The 14,369-nt window shown below is 44.3% G+C and overlaps 1 protein-coding gene across 2 annotated transcripts in view; it reads right to left on the bottom strand.

The window, feature by feature from the left end:
• The window catches only part of LOC121582229 (phosphatidylinositol 4-kinase alpha-like), a 56,509-nt gene that overhangs the window by 14,316 nt on the left and 27,824 nt on the right, over positions 1-14,369 (bottom strand). The window contains exons 27-33 of one of the 2 annotated variants that reach the window (XM_045225021.1): positions 12,065-12,157; positions 11,722-11,878; positions 6,023-6,150; positions 5,714-5,872; positions 5,389-5,540; positions 5,010-5,117; positions 2,743-2,870 (exon numbers count right to left, since the gene is read on the bottom strand). In XM_045225021.1, the coding sequence (XP_045080956.1) occupies positions 2,743-2,870; positions 5,010-5,117; positions 5,389-5,540; positions 5,714-5,872; positions 6,023-6,150; positions 11,722-11,878; positions 12,065-12,157 (925 nt within the window). Of the gene's footprint in view, positions 1-2,649; positions 2,871-5,009; positions 5,118-5,388; positions 5,541-5,713; positions 5,873-6,022; positions 6,151-11,721; positions 11,879-12,064; positions 12,158-14,369 lie in introns of both variants that reach the window. The other variant, XM_045225020.1, reaches the window with a different exon arrangement.

The following is a 14,369-nucleotide window of genomic DNA, read 5'->3' on the forward strand; positions in this document are numbered from 1 at the left end:
ACTCTGTAATGTCAAAGTAGAAGAAAAATTCTAGCATTTGTAAACAACTAATAAAAAATAAAACACTAATACATCTTGATTAGATAAGTATTCAACCCCCTGAGTCACATTTGGCAGTGATTACAGCTGTGAGTCTTTCTGGGTAAGTCTCTAAGAGCTTTCCACACCTGGATTGTACAATATTTGCACATTTTTCTTTTTAAAATTCTTCAAGCTCTGTCAAGTTGTTGATAATTGCTAGACAGATATTTTCAAGTCTTGCCATAGATTTTCAAGCCGATTTATGTAAAAGCTGTAACTAGGCCACTCAGGAACATTCAATGTCATCTTGGTAAGCAACTCCAGTGTATATTTGGCCTCGTGTTTTAGGTTATTGTCCTGCTGAAAGGTGAATTTGTCTGGTGGAAAGCAGACTGAACCAGGTTTTCCTCTAGGATTTTGTCTGTGCTTAGCTCTATTCCGTTTATTTTTATCCAAAAAAAAACTCCCCTAGTCCTTGCCGATGATAAGCATACCTATAACAGCCACCACCAAATATGAAGAGTGGTATTCAGTGATTTGTTGTGTTGGATTTGCCCAAAACATAACACTTTGTATTCAGGACATAAAATTAATTAATTAGCCACATTTTTTGCAGTTTTACTTAGTGCCTTATCCACAATACTAACCTAATCTGTCAATTAGGTTAGTATTGTGGAGTAACTACAATGTTGTTGGCCCCATCCTCAGTTCTCCTATCACAGCCATTAAACTCTGTAACTGTTTTAAAGTCACCATTGGTCTCATGGTGAAATCCCTGAGCGGTTTCCTTCCTCTCCGGCAACTGAGTTAGAAAGGATGCCTGTATCTTTGTATTGACTGGGTGTATTTATACACTATCCAAAGTGTAATTAATAACTTCACCATGCTCAAAAGGATATTCAATGTCTGTTTTTATTTTATTTTTTACCCATATACCAATAGGTGCTCTTCTTTGCGAGGCATTGGGAAACCTCCCTGGTCTTTGTGGTTGAATCTGTGCTTGAAATTCACTGCTCGACTGAGGGACCTTTACAGATAATTGTATGTTTATGGTACAGAGATGAGATAGTCATTCAAAAAATCATAAAAAATATTATTGCACACAGAGTGAGTCCATGCAACTTATTATGTGACTTGTTAAGCAAATGTTTACTCCTGAACTTATTTAGGCTTGCCATAACAAAGGGGTTGAATACTTATTGACTCAAGACATTTCAACTTTTCATTTTTAATTAATTTGTAAACATTTCTAAAAACATGATACCCCTTTGAAATTATGGGGTATTGTGTGTAGGCCAGTGACAAAACAAATCTTAATTTCATCCATTTTAAATTCAGGTTGTAACACAACAAAATGTGGGAAAGGTCAAGGGGTGTGAATACTTTCTGAAGGCACTGTATATAGGCACACACGTGCAGATGGATGGACAGCCACAGGAAGACATACACACAGGGACACTCAGCAGGCAGAGACACACACACATCACACCCTAAGTATTTCTATCCCTCAATATTTGGGCCCTAGGGTTTTCCTGACTATGTGATCTACTAAGCAAAAACTCAGGTCCTTCCTTATTTAACGCTGTCTACCCATATCTCTTTATCTCTCTCTCTCTTTCCATTACAAACTCAACTATCGCCATCTCTTCCTGCAATTATCTCTGTCCATCTAACGCCTCATTCCTTCACATTCTCTAGCTGCATCTTTCTCGCTCTCCATCCCTCAATGCATTAATCTAAAACAACATTGGCATGCATCCCTCTCTCTACCACTCAATGCATTCATTCTCGTCTAAATCCACACTGACATGCATCACCATCCATGGACAAAACATTGTGAACCGGAGGGAAATATAAATGAGGTAGTGAGCATTGTCTCAGCATTCGATGGAGAGGAAGGAGTTTTTGAAGAGCGATATGATGAGCTATATAGCGTTAGTCCTGTATTATATGAGATGGCCATGCGTTGTTCCCACAGGCAGTGGTAGAATTTACCCCTAACCGCTGATACAGAGTCAGACATTATTTCACCCACCTAATGGTAAAAGGGTTACCATTGAGGGTAGAGTCATCTGATCCTAGATCTGTGGTTAGGACTAGTTCTACCTGGCGCGATCCGATGTGTTATGAGTGAGATCAGGTTGTTCTCGGGGTCGCCAGGGACACGGAGAGGAGGAAGGAGCGGTGTGGGTGGTGGAGAAGAAGAACGTCTCACATTTCTCAATTTGTTTGTTTTCTTTTTGTTGACAAATTGACAAATCGAGCTGAGGGGCGGATCGGCATGATATAATGTGTAGAATAATAATTATAAATAATCAATCATGCATTTTATCAGAGGTGGCAAATCTGCGCCTTGCTCCGCAGCAGACAAATAGATGGATAGCGTGAATTAGATAGATACAGAAAGAGAGAGAAAAAGACAGAAATAAATAGAGAAAAAGAGAGAGACCGAAATAAATAGATATATAGATAAAGAGAGAGATTCTACAGACTATAAAGATGTATCGATCTTTGAGCAATGCAGCAAGAGCCTGATCAGACGTCAGATTTGACCTGTGTAAAAACATGCTCCTGTAGTCTTGCAATGCTGTTGTTAATCAGCCGGTGTCTCCACCGCTGTAGGCTTACTTAGCATCGATATCGGAGAAGTGCTGGACACGATTAGTGATCCGAATATCCCGGCAGAGAGGGTGCTGGGGGTTGGCACGGCGCCTAGCTCACCAGGAGGAACCAGCTGGCATGCCGCCAGGTACTTCTTGTCCGACAGGATGCTGGCGTAGAACCGGATCATGAAGCTGATGTCCTCACGCAGACGCTTGTCCCCCTGAGTAGGGAACTTAGGAGGGGCACTAAATGGGGGAGGGGGGGGAAAGAGGAAGAGGGAAGTGAGAGAGCGAGAGAGAGTAAGTATACAATTAGTTAACAATGGCAAGTGTTTTGAACGTCAACATTCTAACAGCCTATTAAATAGATGTATTTTATTTTATTAATATTTTAGCTTATGGCACCTGGTATTCCCAGGCGGTCTCCTCCCAGTACTAAACTGGCCACCAGCATATTTTTTTTACCCCATTTTCTCCCTGAATTAGGTCCCTTGGCTCATCTCTGCAACTGCTCAATGGGCTAGGGAGAGGGGAGCCATGCGTCCTCCGAAACATGACCCGCCTGGCCGCCTACTTCTTATCACACTGCTCGCTTGACCCGGATGTCAGCCGCACCAATGTGTCGGAGGAAACACAGTTTGACTGATGACCGGAGTCAGCTTGCAGGCGCCCGGCCTGTCATAAGGAGTCACTAGAGCACGATGAGGGTCTTGGGTAACATTAGAATATGAAATAAAATGTATTTCAAAGAACACAATAACATTTTCATTAGTTTATGTAACTGTAGGCTATATGTACAAATGAAAAACCACTAAAACGCCACAATTTGGGTTAAAATCCATTAAATAAAGACCACAAAGATCATTCATTATAAAGTCGTTAAGGGCAGGTCTTAAGGGACATTATGAATTTAAGAAAATGCATTTCAAAAGAACAGAATGGCATATTTTGAGTTTAAATATATTACTGTGTTTTGAGTGTTGCGAGTTCAAGTTGGGAGCACATGGAATCGCGGAAATTCTGCCCAAAAGTTATATTTAGAAATAGAGTTGTTTGGCAGAGATAGGTGATTTGGAAACTGCAGAATATGGTCTTTCTGATTCTATATAGACATCAAAACGTCTTGTGATTCGGTAGGAGAATTTGAAAAAGGTCACTTTTTGGCGCTCCGTTTACCTGCCTCTGTGTCAATTCCAAGCTGCGCTGTTCATCAGATTCTTCATATACAATTTAACGTAACTGTTCCTTTTCCAGATTTCTATGAAATATGACCTATCATTACTTACAATATAAGTATATTAAAAAGCAGCTTTTTCTGTGTTGGAATTGTGTGGTTGTACCATCCACTCGCTTCATCATTTCACCCGATCACTTTTCTTCGCATGTTTTTGGTCTGATCATTTAGATTGCTGCTGCCCACCCTTCCGCACACTGCTCCTAATCTGCAGCTTTGACAATGTGCAGGGAGGTATTTTGCCCAAATATATATATATTTTTTCTCCCAATCACGAGTATCATCCGATCCAATCTGACTATCACCTGTCAATTTACGGATACGATTACGAGTATGGCCATGTCGGCACACCCCTAGTTTCGATAGGCCATCATCAGCTGCCAGTGAATGACTTGCGGTGAATGAGGGGCAGGAGGAAAAAATGACATGTACTCTTAAAACTGCTTATAACACAAATTCGGTTTGTGATAATGTAGTTTATGAAAGTTCAATCAGGAAGAATGGTCTGAATGCTCATTTCACTTCATCCAGTAAGCATAACATCATTCACTTTGTTTCCTATTCTAGGGGCATAGTGGGAATGAATACAAACATATCATTATCAGCTCAGCATCTTGTTTCTTCTCCTTTTTCCTGTTAGCCATGTGTGGAATGTCATTCACCTATTGACCTTACAGCCTATTGGCCCAATAACGCACATTCCTCACTCTTGCTGTTTAACCTATGGGCTCAATCTTGCAATTATCATCTTCCTCTCTCTCAACCAATGGGTGTAAATCTTGGGATGTATTTCTATGTCAACTTACCCTCATTCTCTCACTTGCTGTTTTTCAGTAAAAGTTTTCAACAACCATCCACCTCCCCACCACCACTATCTATAATAACCTTAAGGGCCATCATTGGAACTCCTTTCCCCCGCATAGGGCTACCTGCCTTTGAGGATCTTCCCTCGGAGATGAGGCCATTCCCCAAACGATTTATTAAAATGTCATATCGCATATTGTTTTGAGTCAACATGACACTCTCTCCTAGTGGTAAAGATGCTGATTTAGAGAGGGAAAGTTATCTCCCATGTTAGTAGTGAAGGACTATGGAGTATAATTTCCTTCCTCTCTTATTGTGTGTGTGTGTGTGTGTGTGTGTGTGTGTACCTGAAGTAGTCGAAGGCGGTGGAGTAGATCTTCTCTCGGAGGACATTTCTGATGGTGGCGTTGGTGACTACGTCGGAATGGAGCAGTGCTAGACCCAGAGTAAGGAGCCTACACACAGACACACACACAGAGACACACAGAGACACACAGACACACACATCTTCATTGCTTCAATGAGTGGTTAATTTGCTCTGGATCAGAAACCGGATCTAGGTGTGTGTGTGTGTGTGTGTGTGTGTGTGTGTGTGTGTGTGTGTGTGTATGTCTGTCTGTGTGTGTGTGTGTGTGTGTCTGTGTGTGTGTGTATGTCTGTGTGTGTGTGTCTGTGTGTGTATGTCTGTGTGTGTGTTTGTGTGTGTGTCTGTGTGTGTGTGTGGACCTAAAGCGGGGTCCGATAGCTGCTACATGGCGGTTGAGGCTGCTCTTGGCCCCACCCACATTGAGGGAGAGCGAGCGTTGTAATAGGCTCCCGAATATCTCCACCTGGTCTTCACTGGAATATTTAGCTATCTCAAACCTCTGAACCAGGAACTGGAGAGAGATAGAGGAGGGAGAGAGAGAGAGGGAGAAAGCAGAAGAGGAGTTGGAAGAGGGAGGGAGGGAGCATGGAATGAAAACTTTGAAACAGCACACGTAGGGCTGTTCATGCAGTGAATTCCTCTTACTCTAGTACTTTAACCAAACTGGATTGAACTCACACACACCTCTATCCAAATGCAGTGAGGGGTGACCTCAGGGGGACAGGGGACAGGCTGACTCTCCTCTGAGGCTGCTAGGGGATCAGCCTCCACCTGAGCATCAGAGAACAAGCCCATCTTGAGCTCCACTGTCATCTGCCACGCTCCCGCCATCTCACGCATGAACTACAGAGAAAGAGAAAGGGAAAGAGAAAGAGAGAGAGAGAGAGATAATAACTGTGTTAGTGTGGGTTTGAATCCGGGTCCCACCACTCTTTCCACACAAATACACAATGGTACTTCAACTCCAGCAATAGATGTCTACAATATGCTTACCGGGACCTCTACTCCAGTGCGAGCAGCCAGCAGCCATTCCCAGCAGGCGATAGCCGTCTCCATGCCGTGCTCTGTAAACATCTTCAGAGGAGACCAACACAGGTGGTGCAGCAGCTGAGGATCACACTCTACACAGAGAGAGCGAGAGAGAGAGAGAGACAACACTTCAATATAATTGGTTACAGAGAGAGAGAGAGACAACACAGACCTTCAATATAATGGGTTAGAGAGAGAGAGAGAGAGAGAGAGAGAGAGAGAGAGAGAGAGAGAGAGAGAGACACAGACAGACAGACAGACAGACAGACAGAGACACAGGCCTTCAATATAATGGGTTAGACAGAGAGAGAGAGGGGAACAAAAGGCTGTGGGCCGAATCCATTCAATCTGGCCCGGGGGAGGTTTGAGTAAAAAAAACATCTATATATACAGTGCCTTCGGAAAGTATTCAGACCCCTTGACTTTTTCCACATTTTGTTACGTTACAGCTTTATTCTAAAATGGATTAAATAAAACATTTTCCTCAGCAATCTACACACAATACACCATAATGACAAAGCGAAAACAGGTTTCAATAATATTTTGCAAATGTATTACTTCTTTTTTTTTTTTTTACTGAAATACCTTATTTACATAAGTATTCAGACCCTTTGCTATGAGACTCAAAATTGATCTCAGGTGCATCCTGTTTCCATTGATCATCCTTGAGATGTTTCTACAACTTGATTGGAGTACACCTGTGGTAAATTCAATTGATTGGACATGATTTGAAAAGGCACACACCTGTCTACATAAGGTCCCACAGTTGACAGTGCTGTCAGAGCAAAAACCAAGCCATGAGGTCAAAGGAATTGTCTGTAGAGCTTCGAGACAGGATTGTGTCGAGGCACAGATCTGGGGAAGGGTACCAAAAAATGTCTAAAGCATTGAAGGTCCACAAGAACACAGTGGCCGCCATCAATCTTAAATGGAAGAAGTTTGGAACCACCAAGACTCTTCCTAGAGCTGGCCGCCCGGCCAAACTGAGCAATCGGTGGAGAAGGGCCTCTCTCAGGGAGGTGACCAAGAACCCAATGGTCACTCTGACAGAGCTCTAGAGTTCCTCTGTGGAGATGAGAGAACCTTCCAGAAGGACAACCATCTCTGCAGCACTCCACCAATCAGGCCTTTATGGTAGAGTGGCCAGACGGAAGCCACTCCTCAGTAAAAGGTACATTGCCAATAGGCACCTAAAGGACTCTCAGACCATGAGAAACAAGATTCTCTGGTCTGATGAAACCAAGATTGAACTCTTTGGCCTGAATGACAAGCATCACATCTGGAGGAAACCTGGCACCATCACTACGGTGAAGCATGGTGGTGGCAGCATCATGCTGTGAAAATGCTTTTCAGCGGCAGGGACTGGGAGACTAGTCAGGATCGAGGGAAAGATGAACGGAGCAAAGTACAGAGAGATCCTTGATGAAAACATGCTCCAGAGTGCTCAGAACCTCAGACTGGGACAAAGGTTCACCTTACAACAGGACAACGTACCGAAGCACACAGCCAAGACAACGCAGGAGTGGCTTCGGGACAAGTCTCTGAATGTCCTTGAGTGGCTCAGCCAAAGCCCAGACTTGAACCCGATCTAACACCTCTGGAGACCTGAAAATAGTTGTACAGCAACGCTCCCCATCCAACCTGACAGAGCTTGACAGGATCTGCAGAGAAGAATGGGAGAAACTCCCCAAATACAGGTGTGCCACGCTTGTAGAGTCATACCCAAGAAGACTCGATGCTGTAATTGCTGCCAAAGGTGCTTCAACAAAGTACTGAGTAAAGGGTCTGAATACTTATGTAAATGTTATATTGTAGTTTCTTAATTATTTATAAATTAGCAAACATTTCTTAAAAACTGTTTTTGTTTTGTCATTATGGGGTATTGTGTGTAGATTGATGAGGGGAAAAAACGATTTAATCCATTTTAGAATAAGGCTGTAACGTAACAAAATGTGGAAAAAGTCAAGGGGTCTGAATACTTTCCTAAGGCACTGTATATATATTTTTTATATAATAAATCCAGGCCACTCTTGAACGTCTAAAACTAGATAGAAAGTATGTAGAAATTATAATGGACCTATCCGTTTTCAAAAAGCTGCCCTTTTTCTGGCCTGCGAATTGCTTTTGACAAACAAATCGGTCCGGTGAAAAATCAAATCAAATCAAATCAAATTTTATTGGTCACATGCGCCGAATACAACAGGTGCAGACATTACAGTGAAATGATTACTTACAGCCCTTAACCAACAGTGCATTTATTTTAAACAAAAAAGTAAGAATAAAACAACAACAAAAAAGTGTTGAGAAAAAAAGAGCAGAAGTAAAAATAAAGTGACAGTAGGGAGGCTATATATACAATAGAATAAAGTGACAGTAGGGAGGCTATATATACAGGGGGGTACCGTTGCATAGTCAATGTGCGGGGGCACCGGCTAGTTGAGGTAGTTGAGGTAATATGTACATGTGGGTAGAGTTAAAGTGACTATGCATAAATACTTAACAGAGTAGCAGCAGCGTAAAAAGTATGGGGTGGGGGGGGCAGTGCAAATAGTCCCGGTAGCCATGATTAGCTGTTCAGGAGTCTTATGGCTTGGGGGTAGAAGCTGTTGAGAAGTCTTTTGGACCTAGACTTGGCACTCCGGTACCGCTTGCCGTGCGGTAGCAGAGAGAACAGTCTATGACTAGGGTGACTGGAGTCTTTGACAATTTTGAGGGCCTTCCTCTGACACCGCCTGGTATAGAGGTCCTGGATGGCAGGGAGCTTTGCCCCTGTGATGTACTGGGCCGTACGCACTACCCTCTGTAGTGCCTTGCGGTCAGAGGCCAAGCAGTTGCCATACCAGGCGGTGATGCAACCAGTCAGGATGCTCTCGATGGTGCAGCTGTAGAATTTTTTGAGGATCTGAGGACCCATGCCAAATCTTTTTAGTCTCCTGAGGGGGAATAGGCTTTGTCGTGCCCTCTTCACGACTGTCTTGGTGTGTTTGGACCATGATAGTTCGTTGGTGATGTGGACACCAAGGAACTTGAAGCTCTCAACCTGTTCCACTACAGCCCTGTCGATGAGAATGGGGGCGTGCTCAGTCCTCTTTTTTTTTCCTGTAGTCCACAATCATCTCCTTTGTCTTGGTCACGTTGAGGGAGAGGTTGTTGTCCTGGCACCACACGGCCAGATCTCTGACCTCCTCCCTATAGGCTGTTTCATCGTTGTCGGTGATCAGGCCTACCACTGTTGTGTCGTCGGCAAACTTAATGATGGTGTTGGAGTCGTGCCTGGCCATGCAGTCATGGGTGAACAGAGAGTACAGGAGGGGGACTGAGCACGCACCCCTGAGGGGCCCCCGTGTTGAGGATCAGTGTGGCAGATGTGTTGTTACCTACCCTTACCACCTGGGGGCGGCCCGTCAGGAAGTCCAGGATCCAGTTGCAGAGGGAGGTGTTTAGTCCCAGGATCCTTAGCTTAGTGATGAGCTTTGAGGGCACTATGGTGTTGAATGCTGAGCTGTAGTCAATGAATAGCATTCTCACGTAGGTGTTCCTCTTGTCCAGGTGGGAAAGGGCAGTGTGGAGTGCGATAGAGATTGCATCATCTGTGGATCTGTTGGGGCGGTATGCAAATTGGAGTGGGTCTAGGGTTTCTGGGATTATGCTGTTGATGTGAGCCATGACCAGTCTTTCAAAGCACTTCATGGCTACAGACGTCAGTGCCACGGGTCGGTAGTCATTTAGGCAGGTTATCTTAGAGTTCTTGGGCACGGGGACTATGGTGGTCTGCTTGAAACATGTTGGTATTACAGACTCAGTCAGGGACATGTTGAAAATGTCAGTGAAGACACTTGCCAGTTGGTCAGCACATGCTCGGAGTACACGTCCTGGTAATCCGTCTGGCCCTGCGGCCTTGTGAATGTTGACCTGCTTAAAAGTCTTACTCACATCGGCTACGGAGAGCGTGATCACATAGTCGTCCGGAACAGCTGGTGCTATCATGCATGCTTCAGTGTTGCTTGCCTCGAGCGAGCATAGAAGTGGTTTAGCTCGTCTGGTAGGCTTGTGTCACTGGGCAGCTCGCGGCTGTGCTTCCCTTTGTAGTCTGTAATAGTTTTCAAGCCCTGCCACATCCGACGAGCGTCAGAGCCAGTGTAGTATGATTCAATCTTAGACCTGTATTGACTCTTTGCCTGTTTGATGGTTCGTCGGAGGTCATAGCGGGATTTCTTATAAGCGTCCGGGTTAGAGTCCCGTTCCTTGAAAGCGGCAGCTCTACCCTTTAGCTCAGTGCGGATGTTTCCTGTAATCCATGGCTTCTGGTTGGGGTATGTACGTACGGTCACTGTGGGGACGACATCATCGATGCACTTATTGATGAAGCCAGTGACTGATGTGGTGTACTCCTCAATGCTGTCTGAAGAATCCCGGAACATGTTCCAGTCTGTGCTAGCAAAACAGTCCTGTAGCTTAGCATCTGCGTCATCTGACCACTTTTTTATTAGCCGAATCACTGGTGCTTCCTGCTTCAGTTTTTGCTTATAAGCAGGAATCAGGAGGATAGAGTTATGGTCAGATTTGCCAAATGGAGGGCGAGGGAGAGCTTTGTATGCGTCTCTGTGTGTGGAGTAAAGGTGGTCTAGAGTTTTTTTCCCTCTGGTTGCACATTTAACATGCTGGTAGAAATTAGGTAGAACGGATTTAAGTTTCCCTGCATTAAAGTCCCCTGCTACTAGGAGCGCTGCATCTGGATGAGCGTTTTCCTGTTGATTAATGGCCTTGTACAACTCATTCAGTGCAATCTTAATGCCAGCATTGGTTTGTGGTGGTAAATAGACAGCTATGAAAAATATAGATGAAAACTCTCTTGGTAAATAGTGTGGTCTACAGCTTATCATAAGATACTCTACCTCAGGCGAGCAAAACCTTGAGACTTCCTTAGTATTTGATTTTGTGCACCAGCTGTTGTTTACAAATATACAGAGACCGCCACCCCTCGTCTTACCCGAGTCTGCCGTTCTGTCCTGCCGATGTAGCGTATAGCCTGCTAGCTGAATGTTATCATTGTCGTCGTTCAGCCACGACTCCGTGAAACATAAGATATTACAGTTTTTAATGTCCCGTTGGTAGGATAACCGTAATCTTAAATCGTCCATTTTATTCTCCAAAGCTTGAACGTTGGCTAATAGGATTGATGGGAGAGGCAGTTTACTCGTTCGCCGTCGGATCCTTACAAGGCACCCGGATCTGCGTCCACGATATCTCCGTCTCTTCCTCACGCGAATGACGGGGATCTGGGCCTTGTCGGGAGTCTGTAGAATATCCTTCGCGAACGCCTCGTTGAAGAAAAAGTGTTCGTCCAACGCGAGGTGAGTAATCGCTGTCCTGATATCCAGAAGCTCTCTTTGGTTATAAGAGACGATGGCAGAAACATTATGTACAAAATAAATTACAAATAACGCGGAAAAACACACATAATAGTACAATTGGTTAGAGGGCTGTAAAACGGCAGCCATCTTCTTCCGGCGCTGTTCTGTACACATGAGTGGGACATCTAAGCCCGTCCGGTGAATTTTGAAAGACCGATGTCGCCCTCGAGCCAAAATGATTGCCCACCCCTGGGCTATATGGTGCCTTTATTCCCTTCTAAATCAAAGTTAACTTGTCAGCACACACACCTTTAGTGCTGATAAGCAGAGCAGCCAATTTGAACATGTTCTCAGTGAATGCCTCAGGGTTCTGGATGTCCAGAGCCTCTGTCATCTGTCTGACCATCAGCCTGGACAGGTCTGACTGGCTATGCACCGCCTCACTGAAATGGATCATTCCTGCCACCTGGAGGGAGAAACAAACACACACACACACACACACAGACACACACACACACACACACAGACACACACAGACACACACAGACACACAAATGCTCACACAGACACACAAATGCTCACAACATTGTTCTGTTTATTCAGAAGAAATAAGTGGAGTACTGTCTAGAACTGTAGTAGTGTCTCTCTGTACCTCTCCGGCATAGCGGTTCCTCAGGTTGAGTGAGGCCATGAAGTTGGAGTAGTCTTTCTTCACACAGGCTGGCCTCTCCGTCAGCTGGGTGATCTGGAGGGGAGGAAGGGACTTGGTTAGTGTGTGTACACGTTTTACTATACTTGTGAGTACCAGAAGTCCTACAATTCTGAGAAGTGAGGATATTTTGCCTGTCCTCACTTGTAAAAAGGCTATTTTAGGCTTAGGGGTTAGGTTTAGGGTTAGAATTAGGGTTAAAATTAAGGTTGGGGTTAGCGGTTAGGTTTAGGAGTTAGGGTTAGGTTTAGGGGTTAAAGTTAGGGTTGCCATCCTGATCGACCGCGCACACAGAGCACAGGCAACGAAGCCGGCCAAGGGCGGGCCACCAAGGCCATTCATTGTAAGGCTGCACTATCCCCACACCAGGGATCTCATCCTCAAGCTGGCTAGTCAAAAGTTCCCCCTTAACTACAACGGAGCCAGGGTGTCTTTCTACCCAGATCTTACCTTGGAGGTGAGGAACCAACGGAAAGAGTATGATGAGGTACGCAACAAATGCAGGGCGGCCAACATCCGATATGGATTCCTCTTCCCAGCCCGGTTTAAGGTGACAGTCGAGGGATCAACACGTACGTTTGACAACGCAAAAGAGGCAGATCTGTTCTTGACAAGCAAGCTCCCCGGCTGAGGATACAGAACGGCTGCGCCAGCAGGCTAAATGGCCAAATACAGGCCAGGAATGTGTGTGAATTGAATTTCCGGCCTATGTCTTTTCGATCAGAAGATCAGAAATTGGGACTTATATGATAGGTGAGATGTTGTGGCTAATATAGCATTGTTTGGCATGTCATGTTTTAGCGCCACTCACCCCCTAACATGAGAGTTAAGTTAAGTGTTATTTAATATTAGTTTATATGCGGAGCATCTATAGACGACGAGTTAGTTCAAGCTTTATGTCTAGACACCCTAACGTTTGTGTGTTAGCCAAGGAGTGCTTCGTTTGGGGAAGTCACTCAGTAAAGGGACGGGAGGGGGGATGGGGTCTGTGTTTTATGTTCACGTTTATTAGTACAGGTGGCATGACAAGCTCCCGCACGGCGGGACGTTTTTCTTCTGGGTTTTGTATGACAGCAGCAATTTGCTTTAAAATAAGAAATGCCACATAGTGACCGAGCACAGAGTAGACCAGGTGGAATAAAGATAGTCAGCTGGAACTGTAATGGATTAGGGCATGTCGTGAAACGAGCTAAGGTTTTTCTCATCTTAAATCACTGGGTGCTGACATAGTGCTTCTTCAAGAAACTCATATTAAACGCCCCGCGCAGGCCAAGCTACGAGTCGGCTGGATCGGTCAGATATACCAGTCTAACTTTGATGCAAAAGCGAGAGGGGTAGCAATCCTGATAAGGAAAAACATTCCTTTTGTTTACTCAACCTCGATTTCAGATCCTAATGGTCGGTATATTATTGTGGCTGGTACACTGAATTCAAAACCAATAACCTTGGTCAATTTATATGGACCCAACTTCGATGATCCATTATTTTTTCAAAGGGTATTTAAGGCCATACCAAATATCTCGGATACAAGTGTTATTGTTGGAGGTGACTTTAACTGTACGTTAGACCCTCTTTTAGATAAACAGCTATCAAGGTCACTTCAACAATCAAATGCCAGTGTCTGTCTAAATACATTGATGACAAACCTTAACATTGTCGATATTTGGAGACTGACGCACCCAACAGACAGGGATTATTCTTTCTTTTCATCAGTTCATAAATCATATTCCAGAATTGACTATTTTTTGTTGGACTCCAAACTAATCTCAGCAGCTGAGTCGGTTACCTATCACCCCATTCTAATTACGGACCACTCTCCTCTGTCCATGGTGCTGAAACTCGACAATATGTCGACAGGTCGGCGACCGTGGCGCTTAGACGCATACCTGCTGAAAGATGAGGCTTTTTGTCAGTATTTGAAGGAGCAGATTGCCTTTTTCCTCAGTACTAACGACACGGGGGATGTTGACGACTCCACCCTTTGGGAATCTCTAAAGGCTGTGATTAGAGGTTACATTATTTCTTATACATCAGAGAGGAAGAAACGTGCCAATTCTAGGCTGAGAGAAATTGAAAGAGAGTTAGGGGAACAGGAGAACGTTTTTAGGACAAATTCCTCGTATACAGTCCTTGAGAAGATCACAAAGTTAAAGTATGAATACAATACCATCCTTTCGAAACGGGTGGGCTCTTTACTTGCTAGAACGCAACAAAGTTATTTTGAACTGGGGGACAAACCACATAAATT

This window comes from Coregonus clupeaformis, chromosome 15 (genome assembly GCF_020615455.1).
Source record: "Coregonus clupeaformis isolate EN_2021a chromosome 15, ASM2061545v1, whole genome shotgun sequence".
In the NCBI taxonomy this organism is placed as follows: domain Eukaryota; kingdom Metazoa; phylum Chordata; class Actinopteri; order Salmoniformes; family Salmonidae; genus Coregonus; species Coregonus clupeaformis.